Source organism: Raphanus sativus, chromosome 6 (assembly GCF_000801105.2).
Source record: "Raphanus sativus cultivar WK10039 chromosome 6, ASM80110v3, whole genome shotgun sequence".
Classification (NCBI taxonomy): Eukaryota; Viridiplantae; Streptophyta; class Magnoliopsida; order Brassicales; family Brassicaceae; genus Raphanus; species Raphanus sativus.
Genome location: NC_079516.1, coordinates 19,040,138 through 19,064,715, shown reverse-complemented (window position 1 = coordinate 19,064,715; position 24,578 = coordinate 19,040,138). Strand labels below are relative to the sequence as shown.

General features: G+C 35.5%; 4 protein-coding genes across 7 annotated transcripts; 2 read left to right on the top strand and 2 right to left on the bottom strand.

The window, feature by feature from the left end:
* Nucleotides 1–7,092: 7,092 nt before the first annotated feature.
* Nucleotides 7,093–8,411, top strand: LOC108805714 (uncharacterized). Its single transcript, XM_018577647.2, has one exon. The coding sequence runs from the start codon at nucleotides 7,219–7,221 to the stop codon at nucleotides 8,137–8,139; it is 921 nt and encodes a 306-aa protein (XP_018433149.1). The 5' UTR covers nucleotides 7,093–7,218; the 3' UTR covers nucleotides 8,140–8,411.
* A 690-nt stretch (nucleotides 8,412–9,101) lies between these two features.
* Nucleotides 9,102–11,642, bottom strand: LOC108813253 (dolichyl-diphosphooligosaccharide--protein glycosyltransferase subunit 1B). 4 transcript variants are annotated; one of them, XM_018585750.2, is made up of 8 exons: nucleotides 11,484–11,642; nucleotides 11,265–11,385; nucleotides 11,045–11,089; nucleotides 10,208–10,839; nucleotides 9,996–10,143; nucleotides 9,729–9,908; nucleotides 9,502–9,660; nucleotides 9,102–9,399 (listed from the first exon to the last, which is right to left on the bottom strand). In XM_018585750.2, exons 2-8 carry the CDS (start codon nucleotides 11,376–11,378, stop codon nucleotides 9,274–9,276), a joined length of 1,404 nt encoding a protein of 467 aa, XP_018441252.1. In that variant the 5' UTR covers nucleotides 11,379–11,385; nucleotides 11,484–11,642; the 3' UTR covers nucleotides 9,102–9,273. The 4 variants fall into 4 exon arrangements, with proteins under 4 accessions (XP_018441252.1, XP_018441253.1, XP_018441254.1 ...); XM_018585751.2 differs by having other exon boundaries at nucleotides 11,265–11,390; nucleotides 11,484–11,636; XM_018585752.2 differs by having other exon boundaries at nucleotides 11,480–11,616.
* Nucleotides 11,643–13,996: 2,354 nt separating this feature from the next.
* LOC130496330 (MATH domain and coiled-coil domain-containing protein At2g42480-like) lies at nucleotides 13,997–15,040 on the bottom strand. Its single transcript, XM_056988317.1, has 3 exons — nucleotides 14,798–15,040; nucleotides 14,523–14,686; nucleotides 13,997–14,389 (listed from the first exon to the last, which is right to left on the bottom strand). Exons 1-3 carry the CDS (start codon nucleotides 14,902–14,904, stop codon nucleotides 14,199–14,201), a joined length of 462 nt encoding a protein of 153 aa, XP_056844297.1. The 5' UTR covers nucleotides 14,905–15,040; the 3' UTR covers nucleotides 13,997–14,198.
* Nucleotides 15,041–16,752: 1,712 nt separating this feature from the next.
* Nucleotides 16,753–20,017, top strand: LOC108811459 (cleavage and polyadenylation specificity factor subunit 3-II). Its single transcript, XM_018583504.2, has 13 exons — nucleotides 16,753–16,911; nucleotides 16,990–17,167; nucleotides 17,259–17,331; nucleotides 17,424–17,541; nucleotides 17,623–17,696; nucleotides 17,784–17,920; nucleotides 18,005–18,068; nucleotides 18,189–18,254; nucleotides 18,359–18,428; nucleotides 18,534–18,638; nucleotides 18,811–18,952; nucleotides 19,036–19,132; nucleotides 19,212–20,017. Exons 1-13 carry the CDS (start codon nucleotides 16,887–16,889, stop codon nucleotides 19,902–19,904), a joined length of 1,842 nt encoding a protein of 613 aa, XP_018439006.1. The 5' UTR covers nucleotides 16,753–16,886; the 3' UTR covers nucleotides 19,905–20,017.
* Nucleotides 20,018–24,578: the final 4,561 nt, after the last annotated feature.

Genomic DNA, 24,578 nt, shown 5'->3' with positions numbered 1-24,578 from the left:
TATAGAAGATAATTATTTTCAATGGTACACCATTCTGAGCAAAAAAAAATGAGAATATGAATAATAGTGCATCAAATGATGTTAAAAAGAATAATAGTACATCAAATTTGAAGAAATACTATTCACAATCTCATTATGTGTAAGAATCTTTTTTATAAACTTATTTTTAAATTTCTACATAATTTTATTTATATCTAAAATACTAAATATATACGTTTTATATTCTATCAAAATTATAAATACTTCCATTAATACAATTATAAATTTATATAAGTCATTGTATATTCTATTAACCTGCAGATCAATTGGTGATAACTTATCCTGTAGAAAGATTGTTAAAAGGTGATGTCTTGGATTTGAGAAACGTCAAGCGCACCAACAGTCTAATTATAGATTCAATGAAAATTCATAATGAAGGGGTTGAGATCGATGTCCTACAGGGCTATGTCAAGGTCTGCGGGAAACTTTCCGTGTTTACCATCCGTGTTTTTTTCCAAAAACTAATATCTACTGTAAAATCAAAAACCAAAAACTAAAGTCTAAAAATCATCCAAACAATCATTATGTTTTTAGACAAAAAAACTTACATCTTTTTTTATAAGCTGTAGAATCTGTAAAATAAAAAAATTATCTATGATATCAAATAAATTAGATAATTATAATAAATATTAAAATAACTACATTTGATAGCTTACAATAACAACAAATTTAAGTACAACAAAAATTTATACAAAAAACTACAGTAACAATTTTACATCTATAACTAACTTATCTATAACTAAATTTTTTTACAGTTAAATGCTTTATAGTCGAACTAATCATTACCAATGTATTATCTAATTTTTTTTTATTAAGGTTTTCAAAGATTACATAACAAGATATTAAAATAAGCGAAAAAGCTATGAAATTATAAAAGACTTTAACTGAAAAGTTATGAATGTTAAAATCATAATCTTCGTGAATAAAAAAAATTAGATTCTTGTATTTATAAGAGGAAACTAGATTTGAACCGCACTTTCAAAGCGCGAAACTATTTTTGTTGACAAATTTGTAAAAAAAGTTTGATTCTTCACTGATATGTTTACAAATTTGTAAGTATTTTTAATATACTCTTGCCATGTTCATTTTCTTTCAAGCCGATTAATGAAAACATTAGTCATTTTTTTCACTAATCAGCATATATTTTCTAAAGCCTACAAAACATGATTTTTAGAAAAAAGGTTACATCCACTAAATTCTTTACAACATTAAAAACTTCAAGTCAAAAGTTCACACCAAGCATGGCCTTAACAAAACTAAGTTTAACCTCCGGTTGAGATTAATGATGTCCAGCTTAGTGGAATTAGACAATTCTGATAAAAAATTTTATCAATCAAGGTTTTCAAAATTTAAAGATTTTAAAGTTGTAAACACATTTTTTATAAAGCATTTGTTGTGGCTTTAAAGATAAAAAGTTCAGTTTTGCTTTTCCATTATAAAAAAACCTTTTTTTTGTTTTCTCTATAATAACTAAAACATCTTTTAATGTTTGTTGTGATTTTTTTGATAAATTGATAAAGTTAATTTTTATTTTTGTTATTTTAAAATCCCTATTGTTTTACTTTCACTTTCATATATATTTTTATTTTAATATAATTTGCATTTTAAAAGAATATTGAATGTATTCACGACTTTTATAGTTTATATTATGTATCACATTTTAAAAATATTTAAGTAATATTCAGAAATTTCACAATCAAAATCTCTATCGCTAGAAGCACAAAGCAACACTATAAAGCTAAATATTTTGTCAGTTTAAATTTTAGTTATGTCTCTTGGGCCGAACATTTATCCGTTAAATTTAATTTGATTCGATCTTAAAAACGTGGATATCCGTAAGTCTTTAAAGCAATGCAAATATTAAAAACTAATATTCATTAAAAGCGAAATAAATCACAAATACTAAAACTTTAAAGGAGGATATCCAATCTGCTCCGACTTACATACAAATAGATGTATATATGCCTAAATATAGAGTTTATAAGTATAATCTTATATAATTTTATTAAATTTATTTATAAAATATAAAATTTTGATAATTGTATAATGTTTTGTAAATTTGTTTATATTAAACAAAGTCGATAAAGTATCCGTAAATATTAGTGAATATTCGCAAATATCTATAAATTTTCTGGATGTTCGAAAAACTGGATATCCGTATTTTTCGAAATAAAGCAAATCAAAAAATTAGATATCCGTGAAGTGCGAAACAAATCACAAATACTGAAAAATGTAGTGCTATCCACCCTAATTCTTGAAACTTATTCTCAACTATTTACATTTTAAAAAGTACTCAATATATATTTTATAATATTAGTTGTTGATAATAATTAATAAATATTTGGTTAATTCATTGAATTTTTATTTTTATAAGATTTCTACAAATTGTTTTGGACTTTTATTAACAAAACAAATTATATTACAACAATCATCTTTATATATTTTTTTGGGGAATTGCCACTAATACCACTTTTATGATACCATTTTTCAAAAATACACTAATCAACTTTACCACTAAAAACTAAATAAAAAATGACTGTTATACCCCTTGGTGTATTCTCTCACACAGCTCTCCAAATCCAATCAAACGAGACTGAATACGAACCTAACGAGCTCTCCGATGATCTCTCCGACGAGCTCTCCGAGCATTCCGACGACGAGCTCTCTGGCGGCGAGCTCTCCCATGAGATCTGGCGACTTCCCGGCGAGCGAGATCTGGCGACTTCCCGGCGAGTTTCGACTATTCTGACACTTTCGCCGACGAGATTTGACGAAGTAGATGTCCGACGAGCTCAAACGAACAAAACAAGAGGATTTCTCACCTTGAACGCATAACAAAGGTGAAAGGGTAATAGATGGTGGTTTTCGTCTCCTTTTGTAATTTTAGCTTGATTTCTCAAAATCGATCAATTTCTGGGAAGGGAGACAAAGTTTTTCGCATGAAGTTTCAAATCTCAAATTTATAAGACCTTATAAATTTATCGATAAAGAACATAGTGCTAACATTTTTTTGTTTATAAGAGTTTTCAGTTATTTTACAAGGTAGTATATAGTACTCATGATTTGCTTATTGTTGGAAGTAGTAATTCCTTAGATTTTACATCTATAAGACCTTAATTATAAAACAATTGTGTATATGGAGGATCAATATCACATATAATTTTATCCCACAATATAGCTGTGTATATAAAAATTGACTATCACCATTATGCTTTTTTTATGTTTCAGAAAAGAATACAAATATGACAATTGATTGTGTCAAACAAGATTCATTAAAGTAACCACATATCTGATCAAACTTCAAGAGAATGGAGGATGTCCTCACCTATGTAATCATATGCTTAAACAGTTGATGGATTCTTTGAAACAAGAATTTGCTTGTTTGTTATTTTCAAAGACTGTTGTTACTGATGCTTCTGTTAAAAGTGATATGTGATTGGTCAGAAGAAGAAACTTGGAGGTGCTCGTAATGCTCTCAATGACATCACAAGAAAGTCTGGGTCATTCCAAAGTTTCTTCCAAGAACAAGCAAGTCATTTTTTCTGGTTCTACAAAATGCGAAACCAACATAGCTGAGGAGATGTTCTTGTGAACTTGTGCTTAAAGCTTATTATTTTGCAGATTCTTCCAATTGAAGTTAAGTATTTCTCTGTGTTTATACAGCATGCCTTTGATCAGATCCTCCTTGATTTGGAAGCACAACAAAAGGGTGGTGACATGGCTCTTTCACCAAATATGCTAGAAAGAAGCAAAGCGATGAAACATATGTTCACTTTTACTTTGAGATCAACTAGAAAGGGTATTGTTACAGGAAATCCTTTTTTGGCCGATGAAGCTACATCAATCGCTATCTGGTGTATGCTGCAATTTATAAATATTTATAAACTCTTATTAATGGATACATTTAATAAGAGTTTATAAATAATACACAAAAGAGGTTCTTTGTTATATAAGAGGTTCTTCCAGTTTTTATTAGGAATGATCTCCAAGTGACCTCCTTTATGAGCAAACATAAAGAAAGCGGAGAACTTCTTCATTTTTGTGTAACAATTTTTGAAGTTAATTCTTTGATCATGCTTTATTTATAAAGCTTTGTTATTTACTTTGACACAGTCACTAGTTTTGTGTTTTTATATTGCAAAAATATATGTACCCACTCTCTTTAATTGTGCGAAACAATGTTGTCTATAACAGTGCCCTTTAGGTATTTAGAACCTCTTTTACATTTTCATAAGGACATAAAAAATATTGTATAGAGATTATTGATTTCATTTTTTAATGGTACAAATGGAAATGCATAGATTACAATTAGTTATGTCAAGTTCATAAAACTTTGATACACAAGATTAAATTCATAAAACTAAAGAACATGTGCAGGCTTTGTAAGGAGATGATGATACGTGGCAGATTCTGAGGCACATGCGGATAACAAGCAAGTCTCCACCGCTTCAGATATTTTACATACCCTTATAAATTGTTTTATAATCCTTTATAATGGTGTATAAACTTTACAAATTATTTTTATAAACCCTTCTAAATTATTTACATACCCTTATAAACCTTTATAAATTATTATACAAACCATTATAAATTGTTTTATAAGGATTTCTAAATGGTTATAGAATCTTTTAGTTGATTTATAAACCTATACAACTAATTTATTAAGGTTTCTAAATTAATATATAAAAACCTTATAAATTGATTCATAAGGGTTTATAAAATGAGAATCGTTATACTCCAATAGGTTTTTAGTAAGAAAAAAAGAGTTTATAAGGTTTTATAAAACATTTTCTAACTTAAAAAATCATTTATAAATTTTTGTATAAATATTTTACGTGAAAATTCTAAGAATTTATAAATATTTCTATAAGATGTTATACATTAATTATAAATATTAATCAGTTAGTTATAAGAACATCTTAAAGCTTATGATTTTATCTATCCACTCATTATAATAAACAATTATAAATTATTTATAAACAATTATAATGCTTCTGCTAATCTCCCTCCCTCTCTTTTTTGCTGTATATGTATTGTGTAACTAACTATAAACGAGTTTGATTTCAAGTAAACAATAGCTTGAAACTGCACATATGATCTCTTGGGTAATTTAAATTTAAAAGAAACAATTAAATGATTTATAAAACCTTATAAGTCATTTATCCGGATTCATAAACCAATTTCTAAGAGTTTATAACTTATTTTATAAAGATTTATAAATTAGCTATATAAATTATAAAGACTTATAAATTATTGAAACAACTATCATCCAGGTGAAGTTTCAGAAAATCTATTACAACACCACGTGGAGCGTTTGCTTCTTTGCTATCCCCAAGGCATGGGTTCCAGCTATCAAATCTGGTTTTGGATGAAGGTGAAGCCTAAATACAAGAACTGGTTCTTGCTCTGCTGGAAAGTGTAATATACATTGAAGATATGCATCTTAAGATTTCTTCAGAGAACTTACTCGGGTTCTAGAAGATCTCCAAGGGTAGTATGATGAGCATAAACATATCTTTTATTCTTCTGCAAACATCAAATCAGTTAAATAAATATGCTAAATGTTGAAGACCAATGTGTTCTACTTACTTTTGTAGAAAAGACTTTTAAGTTGGCTTGGAAACTCCAAGGACATGAACGTTCAGACACGGGAGATGCTTGATAATTGTAGCTGAGCACACCAGTAAGGTCTGATTGTGAGATGAAGCTTGTTTCAGCATGTGGAGAGAATGAAGTAACTTGTTCATCAAAAGATGTCATGTAAAGACAGAGAAGATATAATGTTTTATACGCCATTTGTTTAAGCCATTTTCACATTTTAAGCAATTTTTCACATACCCAGCAATCATCGAAGTCCAGAAAACCACATTCCTAAGGGAATACCGTCAAACACTCTACAACAACTCTCGATCTCTCCACACTTAGTATACATATCTACAAGACCTGTCAACACAAAATTATCAAAGCATGGCGCCTTAACGACGTCGCAGTGTATCTTCTTCCCGTTATCTAAGTCATGCATCTCAGTACATGCTTTCAAAACTATGGCGAAAACAATGTCATCGTAATATCATTAAGCATTAAGTTGTACTATCGACAATATCATAAAACCAAGATTTATAAGAGGTTATAATTCTTTGAAATGCAATGTTCACTATCCAAAAATCTTTTTCCTAACCAGAACTATTCAAACGACAAGTCTAAATCAAATCAACCTTATTTGTTTTTTTTGGATAACAGAGGAACGAAAATTCTAATATTACTTGAACCCAGATTTATAAAGGTTTATAATTTTTCGAAAGCTCAATGTTTACTATTGAAACTCTTTCCCTTAGATCGACATGTTCTAAACCAACTTTTTCTGATTTTTTTTATATCAGAAAGAACAAATTCAAAAAATTACTTGAATCAAACAAAAAGTATACAAATTAGAAACATACCAGTGTCAATCGTGGTGAGGAGCCAACATATTTGAGATTTTAATCGTGATTCTCGTAATCTCTTGTCGTCGGCTGAGAGAGAGAGAGAGTGATGATGGATCTCGATGAAGACGACGGATTAAGGAGACGATGGATCTCGACGGAGACGACGGATGATGGAGACGGCGGATCTCAACAGAAACGACGATGGATCTCTGTAACTCTTCACTGACTGCTTGAGAGAGACGACTTCATCGAAGAGAAACGACGGAGAAGAGATGATGGATCTCCACGGGAAGAGAGAGATAAGGTAGGATTAATTTTGTTTTTTACACATTAATGAAAAGTGTATTTGTGAAAATGTTCTTCTATTGATGGTATTGTTGAATTGTAGTACCATACACTTTGTGTAGTTATGAAATTTCCCCCATTTTTTTTCTACAGTTTAAAAATTTTTCCGTTTTTTCAAAAAAACAAATTACTCCGACAAAACTTCTTAAATTTTCTTACACAAGGAAATATTTAATAAAATTTTATTACATAGTGGAAAAATTTAAAAGTTAAAAATGTAAGATTATTTCTCATTTTGTTGATTTACGTTTATTCCAATGTAACTTGTTTTCCATTTAACCCACAAGAACCAATCCACCAATGAGAGCTTCCTTCCTTCCTTCCTTCCTCCCCTCATCGTCTTCTCAACAACAAAGAAGAGATCTGCTTCCTCCATTTCTCCGCCGTAGCCATAACTAACCGATAAGCCATGGGAGAAAACACTAACCGCTCCGAAGCCGAGCGCCTCCTCGGAATCTCCGAAAAGCTCCTCGAATCCCGAGATCTAAACGGCTCAAAAGAGTTCGCCATCCTAGCACAGGAGACCGAGCCTCTCCTCGAAGGCACGGATCAAATCCTCGCCGTCGTCGACGTCCTCCTCGCCTCCTCCTCGGAGAATCGCATCAACAGCAACCAGCCGAACTGGTACAAGATCCTCCAGATCGAGGACCCGAACCAGTCCCCCGCCGACTCCGATCTGATCAAGAAACAGTACCGCCGCCTCGCGCTCCTCCTCCACCCCGACAAGAACCGCCTCCCTTACGCCGACCAGGCGTTCCGCCTCGTGGCCGACGCGTGGGAGGTGCTGTCGACGGCGTCGAAGAAGTCGCAGTTCGATCTCATCTTCACAAAGGTGGATCTGAATCTGAATAAGAAGAAGAGAGGCACGAGCGAGAGGATGAGCACGTTTTGGACGGCGTGTCCTTACTGTTACGCGCTACACGAGTACCCTAGGGTTTATCAGGAGTATTGCATTCGTTGCCAGAACTGCCAACGCGCGTTTCACGCCGCGAGTGTTCCTCAGTTGCCTCCTTTGGTGCCTGGGAGGGACGAGTATTACTGCTGTTGGGGTTTTTTCCCGATGGGGTTTGTCGGAGGTAAAGGAGATGCGACCAAGTTTCCCGACTGGATGCCTCCGGTGTTCGGTGGTGTTACTACTCCGACAGAGCCTGGTCCTAATAATGTTAACGGGGCGGGTTCGTCTCGTGGTGTGCCGATTAGCTTTGATGGGTGGTCGAGTGGTGGTTCGGGGAAGAGAGATGGTGAGGCGGTGAGGAGTGATAACGGTGGAGTTGGTTCTGATGGGATGCCGAAGAAGAGAGGAAGAGGAAGGCCTAAGAAGAATGTGTGATGGTGGAAGGTTTGGAGAAGATGAAGATTAGGAGGAGGATTCAGTGTTTGTAGCTTTATCACTTTTTTTCTTTTTTCTTCATGTAATTTTTATGTTCTTATAGCTTTATTATGCATTTTGTTCTACTTCGGCAATTTTTCTCTGTAACTTGTTGGCAATCAAGCTACCTGTGTTTTTATTATCATGTGCCTATCGAATTCGGCATCTTCTTGTATTATAATTTGCTTTGCAAGATGGTCAGTTCTGTGGAATGTTAGAATCCCTTTGCAAGATGGACTGTTTTGTGGAATGTTATAAACGAATCCAAACAAATCTGTTCTTTTTTAAAAAAAAAAAAAAACATGTCTCAAAAGTATATATTGGCGTTTAGAGAGACCAACTTAGCACTAGTATCTTTTATTACTTGTCTTAAAAAAGTGACAATGTGTTCTTCTTGAAACGCAACAGACGTTTGGTACTTGTTAAGCGTCTCGGTGATTTTGCGTGTTGGATTATGATTGATAAAGGATTCTCTCTGTCTGACATTGCGTAAATTTTACTCCCCGAAGATAGAAAGCATGCGTCTCCTAATTATTGTTTTTTTGGAATACATGTTTTTTGCTTTTTGAATAATCTTTTTCTGTTAATAATCTTTCAGATCTGCAGGAAAAAAAAATATATGTAGGAGAACACTGTTTAACTGTATTTACATGCAGTGTCCAGCACAAAAAAATATAAGCTTTTTGTAACTATTTTTCCTTACGAAGCATAAGATTATCTCCTGTTTTTCTTTTTAATAACATTTATTCAATTGAATGAATATAAACAATGTGTAGATGAACGATTACATTGCCTGCCATGGACAGGAGGAGGTTGCTTTCCAACATTGAGAGATTCATTACTTTGTTCTGTACCAAGACCGAGCGTTTATCTCTCAATAGCAGTTGAAATGTCCTTGATTAACTCTCAACAACAATACTATCTATCTCCAACAGTTCACTTCATTAGAAACAAAGAGCGGCAAAGATACACAACTAGGAAAGTCAACAGCAACTACATAATTATTTGTTTTTAACCAAAAAAAAAGTAGTATTATAAAGGGGTCTACTACATCTTTTAGGAGTCTATATAAAAATGAACTTGTCTATGAGATTTCTACTTCTTGGCGATATTGAGATCGATGTGTACATAAGCAAGAGAAGCCACAAAGACGAAGAAGAATGCCGATACAAGCATGAACGGTTCCGCAAGCATGTATATTGGTTTGAACGTATAGTACACCTGCCAAAAGACGTCACATAACATTAATCAGTTGGTTCTGGTTCATCATCAAGATCAAATCTAGGCTAGTACAGAAACTAAGGTTGAAGGTATAAAGTTTACCTGGAAGGGTACGTTGTGAGTGGGAACTACATTATCCTTTTGCAACACAACCACGGTTCTTCCCACGATGTCAAGGTATGAGTATTTGACCTGTAAGTCTTGATTGACTGTGAAGGGCAAAACAGCAGAAGGGTCCTTTGATCCTTCAGGAAGCACGACCTGAAAACATGAATCTTCCTGTGTTAGGGAGTGATTGCTAACAAGAGAGAATGATTAACTAAACTCACTTTGAGAGTCAACTTGTTAACTATAGTTTCAACGAGGGGGCAGCCAAAGGTAAAGTTCAAGTAACGTCTGCCATCAGGTGATTCAAAGAGATAGTCCTCCAACGGAACTCGATAGCCGATGATAAATGTTGCTCTCCACCCTCCAAATAACGGGTATCTCGGTTCAAATTCAAGTTCTGACTGCAAAGACCATTTTTGAATTTGATGTAAACATTACTGCCTAAATGGCCAGAGATCAAGAGAAGAGGATAGATAACCAAACCATACCTTCTTAAAGCCTGGACGCAAATGCGAAGTTGAGATGTTTCCAATGTCATCCCTGTAGTAAACAGAGTTAACTCTGGGAGGAAGCACTGCAAGGAGCGCATTGAAAGAGGATGATCCACTGATGGAACGTCTAGACTGATAGTCAACCCTGCCCAAAACTCAAAAACGTCAGAAGAATGTCATACAATAAGCTATTAGGACCTATTACATACCTTGAGAAGACGCCCTTATGACGAGCTCCCCCATGAGTCAACTTATAATTCTCCGTTATCTGAAGGCTACCCCAGTGAGAAATCTCAATCTCACGCACAAGCTCCTCAACAACAGCAAACGGACTGTTATTCTCAAAGTGAACGATAACAGGTGCGTAAGAGTACGGAGCACGATCCTCGTACGGTCCGTATTTGATCTCTTTTCCAGCACGGTTCGCAGGGTCAACGCTGGTGAAAGACTCTACTCTCGTACTAGGAGTCTTGAAAAAACTCGTCTGTTGCTTGATATGATAAGGTGAGAGTATCACCGCACTGTCGCGGTAGTAAACCAGCTGAGCTTCTGCCTGTGTTATCTCTGATGGGAAAGGCTCCAGGGAATGAGTTAGTATGTATAGCACCTCGAGTGTAACGGTTTCTCCTGGGGTTAAGGGGGTGGCAAAGGTAACGAGGAAGTAACCGGTGTCGTTTGGTGCGTCAGGTTGTTCAGTTGGTTTGACGTCTAGAGGCAAGTAGGTTTTCTTCTTCTTCTTGCCTGTGATTGCTAGGGCTTGGACCATAGCCAAATGCTTAATCTGGGTAGGTGGGAAAGCAAGAAGCATATCTAGAGCAGGATCTTTCCCAATATTTTCGACCTAAAGAACACAATTCAGATAAGAAATGTAGTATTGACACTTCACAGCAAAATCAAAGCCAACAAGTTTTGAACTTTTCACTACAAGGAACTAAATTTAAATGAAATAACAAAAGGGTTTTAAATTTGAGTCATAAAGTTCCAACCTTTAAGTGTGTACTATCAAAAAAAAGAATGACCTTTTGAAGAGAGAGAGAGAGAGATACCTTAAGGGTCAAGAAGGCCTTCACGATGTGTGAGCTTAAATCAATCTGCAGAGGAAAACAAACCAACGCAAAGGGGGGAGGGAGCATTTTAGAATCAGAACATTTACTTTGAGGATTATATAGATCGGAGAATCGGTAATGCCCGACAGAACATTCATCAACTTGAGGTTCGGTAAGAAAGTTTAAACGGATCGATTGAGTAAAGGAGAGAGAGAGATACCCTTCGCTCGGCATTTACGATCTGTAGATCCTGAGGGGAGGCGGAAGATGAAGGAAGAGATAAGGATATAGCTAAGACGACGACGACGGCGAAGATCCAGATACGAGCAGCCATTTCGTCACTGCACTGAGACGAAAAACTCTGTTAAACCAAAAGAGCTCGTAGATGGAGAATTGTTGGGATTTGGAAGATCGGAGGAGAGAGGATGGAGTTACAGACAATCGGTGAAGAAAGAGACAGCGATATCTCGACGGCCGGAGAAAGTGAGGAGGAGCAATGATCCGGTCAACTACAAAAGTCTCTCAGGCTCTTCACGATTTATGTATGGATGATGAGAGTTCGCTTTTCTTCCTCATAACCAAAAACATTGGGCATTCCGATATCCATTTTTAAAAGATAATGGGCCTTTAGTGGATCCGCCTTAGTAGACATTGGCATTCCCATATCCATTTGCACAATCTATTATTTTTTCGTGCTTTTTCACATTTTTTTTCATGTTTTCGGGTAAACCTGCGGATTCGGATATTAGATAAGGTTCAAGTTGGGTATTTGAATAACATAGCAATCAGGTTCCGGAATCAGACTGCCAACACTTCTTCCAGATCCACAATTACCTCCGAATCCCTAGCGTTTATCTGAGTCATAGAACTGCAACACTTCTCCAAGATCCACTATTACCTGTATACAAAAGAAAAAAAAAAAGATAACATTATCAGTTTTTCGTCAGAGTCACTGCTAACAATGAATCCTCACTCTCTGGTAGCTAGACATTTGATGGATCAACATAGTGCAAAGAATCAGGGAGGCGTGGGTTTCCGTTTGAAGTTGAAAGGACAACAAAAAAGTTCATGTAACAAAACTAACAACATTACTGTAACAAGTGATAAGGGTTGATACAGCACATGTAGGCATAGATAAATTCATTACTTGAAAGAAATATTGTCAATTACTAACTTACTTAGAAAACCATCGTCCCCAACACACTTATACTTGCAATTATAGTAAAATATGAACGAAGCTTGATTAAATGAATAATTAGCGGTTCTAAACACCATTTAACACTGTGATCCTAAAATCACCAAGCAAAAAAGCAGAAAAAATAAATAAAAGAAGCAATAATGATCAAAACATTTAACACTGTACCAAAGATCATCGTTCGCGATGAACCTATACTACAAGCAATTCGGAGAGACTGAGGCGAGCTGCTTCTTCAAACAAAGCGGCATTATTGTCGACCAAAATCCGAACTCCCTCTTCTGCAGCTACGAGGAAAGAGGCAGGGCCACAGAAGGGGAGCCAGCGGCCGTACTGCCTTAGTCATCATCCTTGTTTTCGTAGTTGTCTTTGGTTATGTTTGTATAACCAAGAAACTCCCCCCTGCTCAATGTCTTCGATTGTTGGGGGAGCTTTTTATTAAGTTTGTTTTAGGTATCCTCTACAACATTCTACCAAAGATCATCGTTCGTGATGAATCTATATATACTACAAGACATTCGGGGAGACCAGTGCCGATCTAACATGTTTAGATGTCCTAAGCAAATTTTTAACAACATATTTTTACATTTTTCCTAATAATCATTAATTGTATAGCAATACTTATTAATATTATCACCAACATTTTCACCATAATCAATCATAATTTACTAAAATCAATTGTTAATACAAAATCACACATTAAAAAAAATATTTTGCTTAAATTTTATATAATTTTTACTTATATTTTATTAATTTTTACTTATATTTTATATGATTTTATTAAATTTTATATGTAAACATAATTTATATTTATTTAATAATAATAATAATAATAATATTTGTAAAAACATTAGTTTTAGTTATACAATTTTATTAATAAACTAGATTCTTTGTCCGTGCTACGCGCGGATTGAGTTTAATAAATATTTTACATCATATTTAACATGTATTTTTAATAGTTCTACATAATTTAAAACTAATAAACATGGAAATGTCTGAAAAAATAGAGCATGAAAGACAATATATATATATATATATATTAGGTCTAAAGGTAGTTGACAACACCATATTTCTAGTGTTTTCATATTTGTTCTAAGTGATCTAATTTTATTCATGTTTCTCTTCTGAAGCTACTAATAACATATATGGTAAGGTATATGTTGATAATTAGTTTTAAAATAAATTAATAAATCTCTTCTATTTTTTATAAAATTACTAACCAGAAGAACTATACGAATTTTATTTTATTTTCAATTTTATATCTGTTTGGGTTATGTTATCAAGATGATTTTACTTTGCGATTTTGGATCTTATAAAGAGAGATGTATGAAAATTGACCAGTGAAAAAGTTTTAGACTAAACCATTTTCTCCAATTTTTCTTTGTATCTGTTTTCTTTGTGTGTATATGTTCAAAACTAAATCTATTGCTAACACCGTTTGAGTTTGGATTTCGAATTATATTTCTTGTATCATGTGTTTTTTTGTTCAAAAAATCTGGTTGTACTCTTAAAAGCAGACGGTTTTCTTTTCAAAATTTAAATGAACAAAAGAATTAGTTAGAACATTTTACCTAGATGTTCACCAACCATCTCCATAGTGACGTAACGTTATTGCGGACAATTAGGCACAATATATGAATTATAAAACTCATACATAGGTACAACAAAACCTATGTATGACGTTAAATTGAGCGGCTCATATAAAATTTAGACCATACAATCCTTGGTTTGAGTATAGATGATCATTATATCCAAACTGGTCAAAACTTCTGTTAAAAAAAAGGGGCATTGCCTCAGTCTAGAGAAAGAAGAGAACAACACACACACATTCTACATTCATAGAAAAACAGATAAGAGATTGTATGGTGTGATGAAACAGAACCAACATACCATGAGATGTGAAAGGAATTCGAATTGATTCTTCGAACAAAACGGTCTTTTTGTCGACCATAATCCCATCTACCTCTTCTGCAGGTACGAGGAAAGAGGTGGAGCCACAAAAAGCTGAGTCCGCAGCGGTACTAAGACCACTTTTCTTAGACCATCTTCAATGAGTTGCTCTATTTTTTTCTCTTGAAGTTTGGAAAGGCTCAAGTCCGTTCTAAAACCCCCGCTATGCATTACCTTGTTAAAGATGTAGTTAGCAGATACTGTGGATATATGGAGAAATGAACAAAATTAAAAAAAAAATCATACTGAAATAAAAAGTTTTTTAAAAGAAAAATATATATTATCTTTTCATGTTAGTGAAATTAAAAGGAGGGCTTTAAAAAGACGAATTACTGAGGGTTCGGGAACTGTTAACGTTTGATGGGTTGACAATGACGAAGCGAAACGACGTCCGTCTCGACCAAGACAAAGGCCGTAAGAGAGGATCTGGAACTCTTAGCCACAGAGACATATTTTTACTAGTATTCATATCTCCCTTGGGATATAAGTTAACATACCTAGAAAAATAAAACAAAAGTTAGTTTAATTTAGTCAGTAAAATGTGTAGAATGTAGTTCACAAAAAAAACATGTGCAGAAAGTATCTAAATTTAAATTCTTGTTTTTTACCAGTTGCAGGATCCGGTTGAGAATATAGGAGTCGAAAATACAGTAGTCCTTTGGGAGAACTTGTCTATCTCGAAAGAGTAAGTCATCTTACCATTGTCGTTCCCCATGACTTTCAGAAACTCTCTTTCAATTTAGGGTTTGATACTTTCTTCGAGGAAGGGACTATAAACACACACACACATATAGATATATGTATATATAGTTCCACTTATATTTTTTGTTTATATTTATCACCGCGTTGTAAGCCTCAGGTAAGTAGTAGTATATTTTGTAAAGTATGATAGCAAAGGAAATATATTTGGATTAACTCTTTGGATTAACTCCAAATATCATTTGTTGTTATCTCTTTTTTTTTGTTTGTTTGTAATCACCTATCTGTCATAATTAATTATCTATATTAAGATAAATTCAACTAATTTAATAAAAATATACGTAAGAAAATACATTTTTGTTAGTTTGCCAAGATCACTCATGTCAAACTTGCACACCATTTCTTCTTAAACTCATCGATGAGCCTTTTGTTTGTACCAGTTACAAACAGATCATCAACATATACAACCACAACAAGAAGTTCTCCTTTCACCATCTTCCGGTAAACTGATGGCTCCTTTGAACATTTAACAAACCCAAGCTCCATAAGTATCTGACTGAGTTTGTTGTTCCAAGCCCTTGGTGCTTTGTCTCAGTCTGTATATAGCTTATTAAGTTTGTAAACTTTGTTTTCACATCCCTTGTCTATAAACCCTCTAGTGATACATATTAGGTTTTAACGTTGAGATGATGGACCTCCCGTCCATTAGTCGCAGCTAGGCTGATTAGTAACCATATGGTCTCAAGGCGAGCAACCGGAGCGAACACCTTGTCGAAATCGATCCCATGTTGCTGCACATATCCTTTGACTACTAGTCTTGCTTTGTACTTATTAATAGTTCTATTTGAGTTCCGTTTAATCTTGAATACCGATTTTAAGCCTATTGGCTTTGCTCCATAAGGAAGATCAACTAACTCCCATGTCTTATTCTTGATGATATACTCAATCTCCTCTTCACAAGCCCTTCTCCATTCTTCCAAGTCTTTAGCTTCTCTAAAGTTTCTTGGCTCGTTATTAAGAAAGAGTATTATTTCTTATACAACTTCTTCAATCAATAAGATTTAGTCATCAAGATATTTAAACCGCATTGTTTGCTTCTCTGATCTTCTCAGAATGTCTTGTTGATCTTCACTATTAGTTTCAAATTCACTTTGACGTAGTGCAGAGTTGATACTATCTTCAGTATCACATATCTTTTTTTCTTCTTCTCTGTTTTTGATGGTATTATTTGAGGAGAAGCTTCTTCCTTCGTCTTCGTTTACACCATGGTTTCCGAATATACTAGGTGTAATCACAAATCTTGTATCAACACGTATCTCTGCATCATCTTTGTTCCCAATGGCGGATCTAGGATGAATCTCTACCCGGGGCAAAACAACAAAACACTAGTAATACATATATAAGTTTAAATTTTCATTCAGGGCATTATAAAATTTCTAAACCAAATTACACAAAAGAAAAAAATATCATGGGGGGCAGCTGCCCCACCTCCTCCTTACCTAGTTCCGCCACTGTTTGTTCCAGTTTCACCCTTTTGTCTCATCAAAGATAACGTCTCTACTTACAATCACCTTTCGTGTAAATTGGTCATATAGATGGTAAATCTTTGATCCTGACTCCGTACCGAGATGCACTATCATTCGAGACCTATAGTCAGGCTTCTTCAGTTGTGGTCAAATGTCTTTTTACATATTTGACAAGTGTAATTTTCAAAAAACAAATTAAATTAATATATTTTTCAAATCTGAAAACATAGGGTATTTTCCTAGTTATCCCTAAAACAATTAGAAGTATTGAACTAATCGAAAAAAAAAAAGTTTGTGTTGTTATTAGTGGGCTTTACGCTACTTTTTGGGTCCATTTTAAGCTATAAAACATGGAAGGACAATTTGACCGTTTGCCCGTTGCCGCCATTCGCAACCTCGTCGACCGAAACTTGTTTCTTCTCCTGTCTTTTTAATTTATTTTTTCTTTTCCTTCCGTAACGTAACGACTTCTATGGCGATCGATTGCCTCGTACTCGGTAACACTTCCCCCTTCTTCATCAAAATTTCACGATTTCGCTATTAAAAGTATCAACAGCGTCTGTCTTTCGTTGCAGGTGCTGGACAAGAGATAGGGAAGAGCTGTGTAGTAGTAACGATCAATAACAAAAAGATAATGTTCGACTGCGGGATGCACATGGGCTGCGACGACCACAACCGGTACCCAGACTTCTCCATCCTCTCCAAGTCCGGTGATTTCGACAAAACCATCTCTTGTGTCATCATCACTCACTTGTATGATATCCATCTCTATAACCCCTTAAAGTTGTCTCCTTTATTACTCTGGGATCGTATGGGTTTCTAATTTTGTTTGTGTTTTGAATAGTCATATGGATCATGTCGGAGCGCTTCCTTACTTCACGGAGGTCTGTGGGTACAATGGTCCTGTTTACATGTCGGTGAGTTTTTTTTTTTTTTTGTGTACTCAAGGTGTTCGATGAAATGTCTAATTGAGTTTTTTTTTCTTAACTCTGGTTTGTCTCTTTTGTAGTATCCCACGAAGGCTTTGTCTCCGTTGATGCTTGAGGACTATAGGAGGATTATGGTGGATAGAAGAGGCGAGGAGGAGCTTTTCACTTCCGCCCATATCGCTACTTGCATGAACAAAGGTGCTTTGATTATTATTATTGGATTCCATCTTTATCTTTGGTGAATGTTGCAGTGTCTATAACTTGGCTTCCTTCTGTTAGTAATTCCATTGGACTTGAAGCAGACGATTCAAGTTGATCAAGACCTTCAAATCCGTGCCTATTATGCAGGGCATGTAAGAAACTCATTCAGAGAGCTACTTTGGACTTCGTCCTATGTTTTTTTTTATATTCATAGTTTTCTCTCTTGTAATTGTCATTAGGTCCTTGGAGCAGTGATGGTTTATGCGAAGGTGGGAGATGCTGCGATTGTGTACACCGGAGATTACAATATGACTACAGATAGACATCTTGGAGCAGCGAAAATCGACAGGCTCCAGTTGGATCTTCTCATATCAGAGTATGGAAAACTATCACAATCATGTTCAGTGGTATTGATTAGAAACTATATTTGATTTTTTTTTGTTTGAAAATGTGTGTTTAGGTCCACATATGCAACTACCACTCGCGGCTCAAAATATCCCCGGGAGAGAGAGTTTCTTCAAGCTGTATGTCTGCTTGATGATAGCATTGTTGTCTTTGTTCCTTCACCAATGTACTAAACTACTCGTTTAGGGGGCTTCGGCTTTCGTTTGGTAATGGTCTAATATCTGAGAAAAATCTTCCAGGTTCATAAATGTGTTGCTGGCGGAGGGAAAGCTCTGATTCCTTCATTTGCTCTTGGAAGGGCTCAGGTATGTTTTGGCTCTCTTTGATTGTTTTATCCCTTTCTTAGAACAAAAATTCTTGTTACTGTACTTCTCTGCTGTCTCGTTTACAACTGCGTTTCCTTGTTCAGGAACTATGCATGCTGCTCGATGATTACTGGGAGCGCATGAATATAAAGGTTCCAATATACTTCTCGTCAGGTCTGTCAAATCACCACCATTCCTGATTTGAAATAGTTTCTGCAGATTAATAAGCTCAGCATAGTTCTAATTTCTTTTAAAATTGACAAAATTGCATGTTTACAGGTCTGACCATCCAAGCAAACATGTATTACAAAATGCTCATCAGCTGGACAAGCCAGAACGTTAAAGAAAAGCATGTTGCGCATAACCCATTTGATTTTAAGAATGGTATGCTGACTAACCTGGAACGTTGAAAAAAAATTCAATGATAAAAAGAAGTTAAACTATGCTGTGCTGAAAATATCGGACCTTTGGAATCTACTTGCTCTTTACATGATCAATTGCGTTCTTTTATTGTTCTCAGTTATTTGTCTTTGCTTGTTTTGTAACTACTCTGCAGTTAAAGATTTCGATCGATCTCTTATACATGCTCCTGGGCCATGTGTTCTCTTTGCCACACCCGGTATGCTCTGTGCCGGATTCTCACTGGAAGTGTTCAAGCATTGGGCTCCTTCACCCCTTAATCTCGTTGCTCTGCCCGGGTAAGTGTTCCATTTTCTTAGCATTTTATGTTATTTTTTTCTTAGCATCTAAGGCACACTTGTTTCTCATTTCTTCCCTACAGATACTCTGTGGCTGGTACCGTTGGTCACAAACTGATGTCTGGTAAACCGACAACGGTTGATCTCTACAATGGCACCAAGGTTGATGTCCGATGCAAGGTCTGTCTGCTCTTTCTTCCTAAATCTTATTCAAACAGTAGACCATAAACTTAAAAGTCTTGATGTTATTTTTTATCAGATACATCAAGTGGCTTTCAGTCCTCACACAGATGCAAAAGGAATAATGGATCTCACAAAGTTTCTATCCCCAAAGAACGTTGTACTCGTGCACGGGGAAAAACCTAGCATGATGTCTCTCAAGGATAAGATAACCTCAGAGCTTGACATCCCCTGTTTCGTCCCTGCCAATGGTGAAACAGTTTCAGTCGCTTCAACCGCTTTTATAAAAGCAAACGCTTCTGATATGTTCCTCAAAAGCTGCTCTAACCCAAACTTCAGATTCTCAAACTCCTCTGCTCAGCTCCGTGTTACAGACCAGAGAACCTCTGATGGGGTTTTGGTAATAGAGAAGAGCAAAAAGGCAAAGATTGTTCACCAAGATGAAGTCTCTGAGGCATTACGTGAGGAGGACCATATTGTTTCTTTGGCTTATTGTTGTCCTGTTAAAGTTAAGGGAGAAACAGATGGTGTTGGTCTGATCAAACTGTTGTCGAAAAAGATCTCGGAGACTGTGTCTTATGCTGAGATCCATGAATCTGAGACCTGTTTGCAGGTTGGATCTTTCAAGGGCTCTTTGTGTCTGAAAGAGGAGTGTGTTCATAGAAGAGGGATAAGTAGCTGTAGTGAAGTTAAGTTCTTGTGTTGCAACTGGTCTGTTGCAGATTTAGAGCTTGGTTGGGAAATCATCAATGCTATGAAACAAAATCTCTGAAAACAAGTGTTCAATTTTGTTATGTAAAACAGACCTTTTTTAATTATTTAATTGTATGTAAAACGCTTCTCTTAACCTTTACTGGTAAAAACAACAAGACATTTGCTTCGCCATCTTGTCTTGTTTAGGCTTTTGCCTTGCTGGAATAGTTCTCTGCTGTTGATTCCCCTGCATAATCATCGCCCTTCTTTAAACCGTTGAAGAAATGGTATGATCATGAACTGTCTCTCAAAAGGTTGGCCAAGAGGTTGGAAATACTAACAAAGGCAATGGAGGTAGAGACAAAGAAGAGGTTGGAAATACTAACAAAGGCAATGGAGGTAGAGGCAAAGAAGATGAGAAGAGAAGTAGCTGCAATGGAGAAAGAAGTTTCATCTACTCATGTATGTGGATAATAAAGGACAAGAGAGTAGAAACAGACGTCTCTCTATAACTAGTAATTCGAAAAGATCTTCAACAGCTACTATACATTTGCTTTTGGAAGGATTTTCTTTTGCTTTTATACAAAAGTTAATAAACACATGAATCTAATTAAATATAACTGTGGTAGTAAAAGACAGTATAACTTGTTAAAAAAAAGAGTCCAAAATTTAAATGACAAATATGAATATTGAAAATAAATTTTGGACTCTTTTTTTAACAATTATATTGTATTTTACTACCGCAGTGAGATTTAATTAGATTCGTGTGTTAGTTAACTTTCGTACAAAAACAAAAAGATCATTTCAGAAAGCAAATGTACAGTAGCTTTCGAAGATCTTTTCGAGTTACTAGTTGTAGTGAGACATCTTTTTCTACTCTCTTGTCCTTTATTATTCACACGCATGAGCAGGGCTGGAACTTTTTTTCTCCATTGCAGTTAGATTTAATAAGATTCATGTGTTTAAATACTTACGTCAATGTTTTAACCACACACATAACTGTTATTAACAGACCCTCAGGACGAGTGGGGAGGGGATAACAAGGAGAGCACTCAGGAATCAAAGAAGTAACCAGAAAGTAAGTCAATTCCACGAGCTAAAGTCTAACATGGCTGATAAAAAAGAAAATATTACTCTCGGAGACACAAAATGAATTGTCAATTACTCTAAAGGACACAATCTGAGTTGACACACTTTCTTCTTGCAATTTTACCAAGATAGCCTTTAACTAAGAGAAACTTACATTAAAAGACACAATTCATCTTTTACTTACGTTAAAAGACATTTTGTGTAAAAGAGACACTTTTTCTTGACAACTGGAATATTGTGTACGTAAATAACCCTCTGTTTGTGTAAATACAAGAACATTTCTTTTAAAGATGCTAATATAAAGCAACTAGATTTGTTACTAGTTGCAAATAAATAATTATTTTAAAAATATATTAAATGGTGCGTTTTGGGATAAAACAGATCAAAAAGATGTGATGGTCACAAATCCGTGGATAAGAAAAGGTGGTTAGATATGTAGTGTTTCTAACATACATAAAGTACAAATTTTCCACCACCACAATATTCAGCAATACGGTATCCACCACCACCTTCCTGCTCCTCAAATCTTCCACCTCTGTATCCATATCCTCTATCACGGCATCCACCACCACTCATCCACTACCACCACCTCCTCTTCATGTCTTCCACCTCTGTATCCACATCCACCACCATAACATCCACAACCACGACATCCACCACCACCTTCTCTTCCTTACATTTTCTACCTCCGTATCCACATCCACCACTACAGCATTCACCATCACGGCATCAAAAATTCGTGGACAAGAAAAAAGTGGTTAGGTACGTATGTTATAGACACGTTTGTTATTGTTGTGGACAAAATTGTTATGGTTAGGGTATCAAAAATTACAAAGTTTCTAACATATGTAGTGTTGACGCGTTACAGTGAGTAAGTAAAATATAAATAATTTAACTTGATAAACATACATAATGTACAAAGTTTCCACCATCACAACATTCAGCAACACAGCATCAACCACCACCTTCTGCTCTTCAAATCTTCTACCTATGTATTCACATCCTCTGCCACAGCACCACCACCGCGCATCCACTAACACCACCTCCTCTTCACGTCTTCCACCTTCGTATCTATATCCACCACCATAACATTTAGCAACACGGCATCCACCACCACCTCCTACTCCTCAAATTTATACTTCCGTATCTATATCTACCACCACAACATCCACCACCACCACTTCCTCCTCACGCCTTCCACCTCCGTATTCACATCCACCACCATAACATCCACAACCACGACATCCACCACCACCACCACCTTCTCCTCACGTCTTCCACCTCTGTATCCACATCCACCACCACATCATCCACCATCACGGCGTCCACCACCACCATTTCCTCCTCATGTCTTCCACCTACAGATCTTGAAACTAAGATAAGAAAAAATCAGACAAGAAACTAAACTTTCCTTAGAGAATCACGATTGAGAATGGATTGGAGTTTCTGGATTCATGGTGTGACTCACCAATGGTCGAGGCTAAATTAGGCTTTTGCCTTGCTGGAATAGTTATCTGCTGTTGACTCCCTTGCATAATCGCCCTTCTTTAAGCCGTTGAAGGAATGGTATGATCATGAACAGTCTCTCAAAAGGTTGGCCAAGAGGTTGGAAACACTAACAAAGGCGATGGAGGTAGATACAAAGAAGATAAGAAGAGAAGTAGCTGCAATGGAGAAAGAAGTTTCAGCCATGCTCATGTGTGTGGATAATAAAGGACAAGAGAGTAGAAAGAAACGTCCTTCTACAACTAGTAACTCAAAAGGATATTAGACAACTACTGTACATTTGCTTCTAGAATGATCTTCTTTTGTTTTTGTACAAAAGTTAATAAACACACGAATCTAATTAAATCTAACTGCGGTAGTAAAAGACAGTATAACTGTTAAAAAAACAGAGAGTCCAAAATTTAAATGACAAATATAAATATTGAAAATAAAAAGAAGATCCTTGCTTGACAGTAGTGGATATTCTTGTTTAAGCGTTGAATCTTTATTTCTAATAAATTTTGAATCTTTATTTATAATTGCTTCTTATGTTTTCATTTTATTTTCAATATTTATATTTGTTATTTTAATTTTGGACTCTTTTTTTTTAACAGTTATACTGTCTTTTACTATCGCAGTTAGATTTAATTAGATTCGTGTGTTTATTAACTTTCGTACAAAAACAAAAGAAGATCCTTCCAGAAAGCAAATGTACAGTAGATGTCGAAGATCCTTTCGAGTTACTAGTTGTAGAGAGACGTCTCTTTCTACTTTCTTGTCCTTTATTATCCACACACATGAGCAGGACTGAAACTTCTTTCTCCATTGCAGTTAGATTTAATAAGATTCGTGTGTTTAAACATTTACTTCAATGTTTTAACCACACACATAATTGTTATTAGCAGACCCTCAGGACGAGTGGGGAGGGGATAACAAGGAGAGCACTCAGTAATCAAAGAAGTAACCAGAAAGTAAGTCGATTTCACGAGCTAAAGTCCAAAAGAAAATATTACTCTGGGAGACATAATATGAATTGTCAATTACTCTTAAAGGACACAATCTGAGTTGACACACTTTCTTTTTGCAATTTTACCAAGATAGTCTCTAACTGATGGGGTTGTCGATTCGTTAGCCTTTCCAACTAAATAAAACAGATCTGCTATTTTATTTTTATTTATTAAAACAAATAATCTATTTTTACCTCTCTAGTAATCTTATCTATTCAAATTTCTAAATCGACAAAAGCTCCAAAAGATAATCCTAACCCCTTTCTCCTTTCTCTCTTTTCTCCCAATCTTCTCGATCTAAAAATCAAATTTTGGCACCAAATGTTATAGAAATTGAACCTTCACTACACAAATCTCTCTTGCTGTGATTTTTCTCCTCTGTAACACGATATTCGTCGTGGCGTCTTTGGTGAAGCGTCAGAGCCGTCACTCTGTACAAGCTCTCTGTCTCCACCTCTAGCTTTTACTCGATCTGAGACTGCTCCGCAAGATTAGCCTCGGCCATTGGTGAGTCACACCATGAATCCAAAAACTCCAATCCATTCTCAATTGTGATTCTCTAAGGAAAGTCTAGTTTCTTGTCTGATTTTTTCTTATCTTAGTTTCAAGATCTGTAGGTGGAAGACATGAGGAGGAAATGGTGGTGGTGGATGCCGTGATGGTGGATGATGTGGTGGTGGATGTAGATACAGAGGTGGAAGACGTGAAGAGGAAGAGGAGGTGGTGGTGGTTGTTGATGTCGTGGTTGTGGATATGGTGGTGGATGTGGATACGGAGGTGGAAGGCGTGAAGAGGAAGTGGTGGTGGTGGATATTGTGGTGGTAGATGTGGATACAGAAGTAGAAGATTTGAGGATCAAGAGGTGGTGGTGGATGTTGTTATGCTGAATGTTATGGTGGTGGATGTGGATACAGAGGTGGAAGACGTGAGGAGGAGATGGTGGTAGTGGATTCGCGGTGGTGGTGTTGTGGCAGAGGATGTTAATACATAGGTGGAAGATTTGAAGAGCAGGAGTTGGTGGTTGATGTAGTGTTGCTCAATGTTGTGGTGGTGGAAACTTTGTACTTTATGTATGTTAATCAAGTTAAGTTAGTTATATTTTACTTACTCACTGTATCGCGTCTACATTATATATGTTAGAAAATTTGTACTTTTTGATATCCTAACCACAA

Coding starts and splice junctions, on each gene's coding strand:
- LOC108813253 (XM_018585750.2), bottom strand. CDS start 11,378: ATGGCTGCTCGTATCTGGATCTTCGCCGTCGTCGTCGTCTTAGCTATA. Junction 11,090..11,264: donor TCGTAAATGCCGAGCGAAGG/GTATCTCTCTCT, acceptor TTTCCTCTGCAG/ATTGATTTAAGCTCACACAT. Junction 9,909..9,995: donor TGCGTCCAGGCTTTAAGAAG/GTATGGTTTGGT, acceptor TGGTCTTTGCAG/TCAGAACTTGAATTTGAACC.
- LOC108811459 (XM_018583504.2), top strand. CDS start 16,887: ATGGCGATCGATTGCCTCGTACTCG. Junction 16,912..16,989: donor GATCGATTGCCTCGTACTCG/GTAACACTTCCC, acceptor CTTTCGTTGCAG/GTGCTGGACAAGAGATAGGG. Junction 17,332..17,423: donor ATGGTCCTGTTTACATGTCG/GTGAGTTTTTTT, acceptor TCTCTTTTGTAG/TATCCCACGAAGGCTTTGTC.
- LOC130496330 (XM_056988317.1), bottom strand. CDS start 14,904: ATGGGGAACGACAATGGTAAGATGACTTACTCTTTCGAGATAGACAAG. Junction 14,687..14,797: donor TCAACCGGATCCTGCAACTG/GTAAAAAACAAG, acceptor TTATTTTTCTAG/GTATGTTAACTTATATCCCA. Junction 14,390..14,522: donor TAACAGTTCCCGAACCCTCA/GTAATTCGTCTT, acceptor ATATATCCACAG/TATCTGCTAACTACATCTTT.
- LOC108805714 (XM_018577647.2), top strand. CDS start 7,219: ATGGGAGAAAACACTAACCGCTCCGAAGCCGAGCGCCTCCTCGGAATC.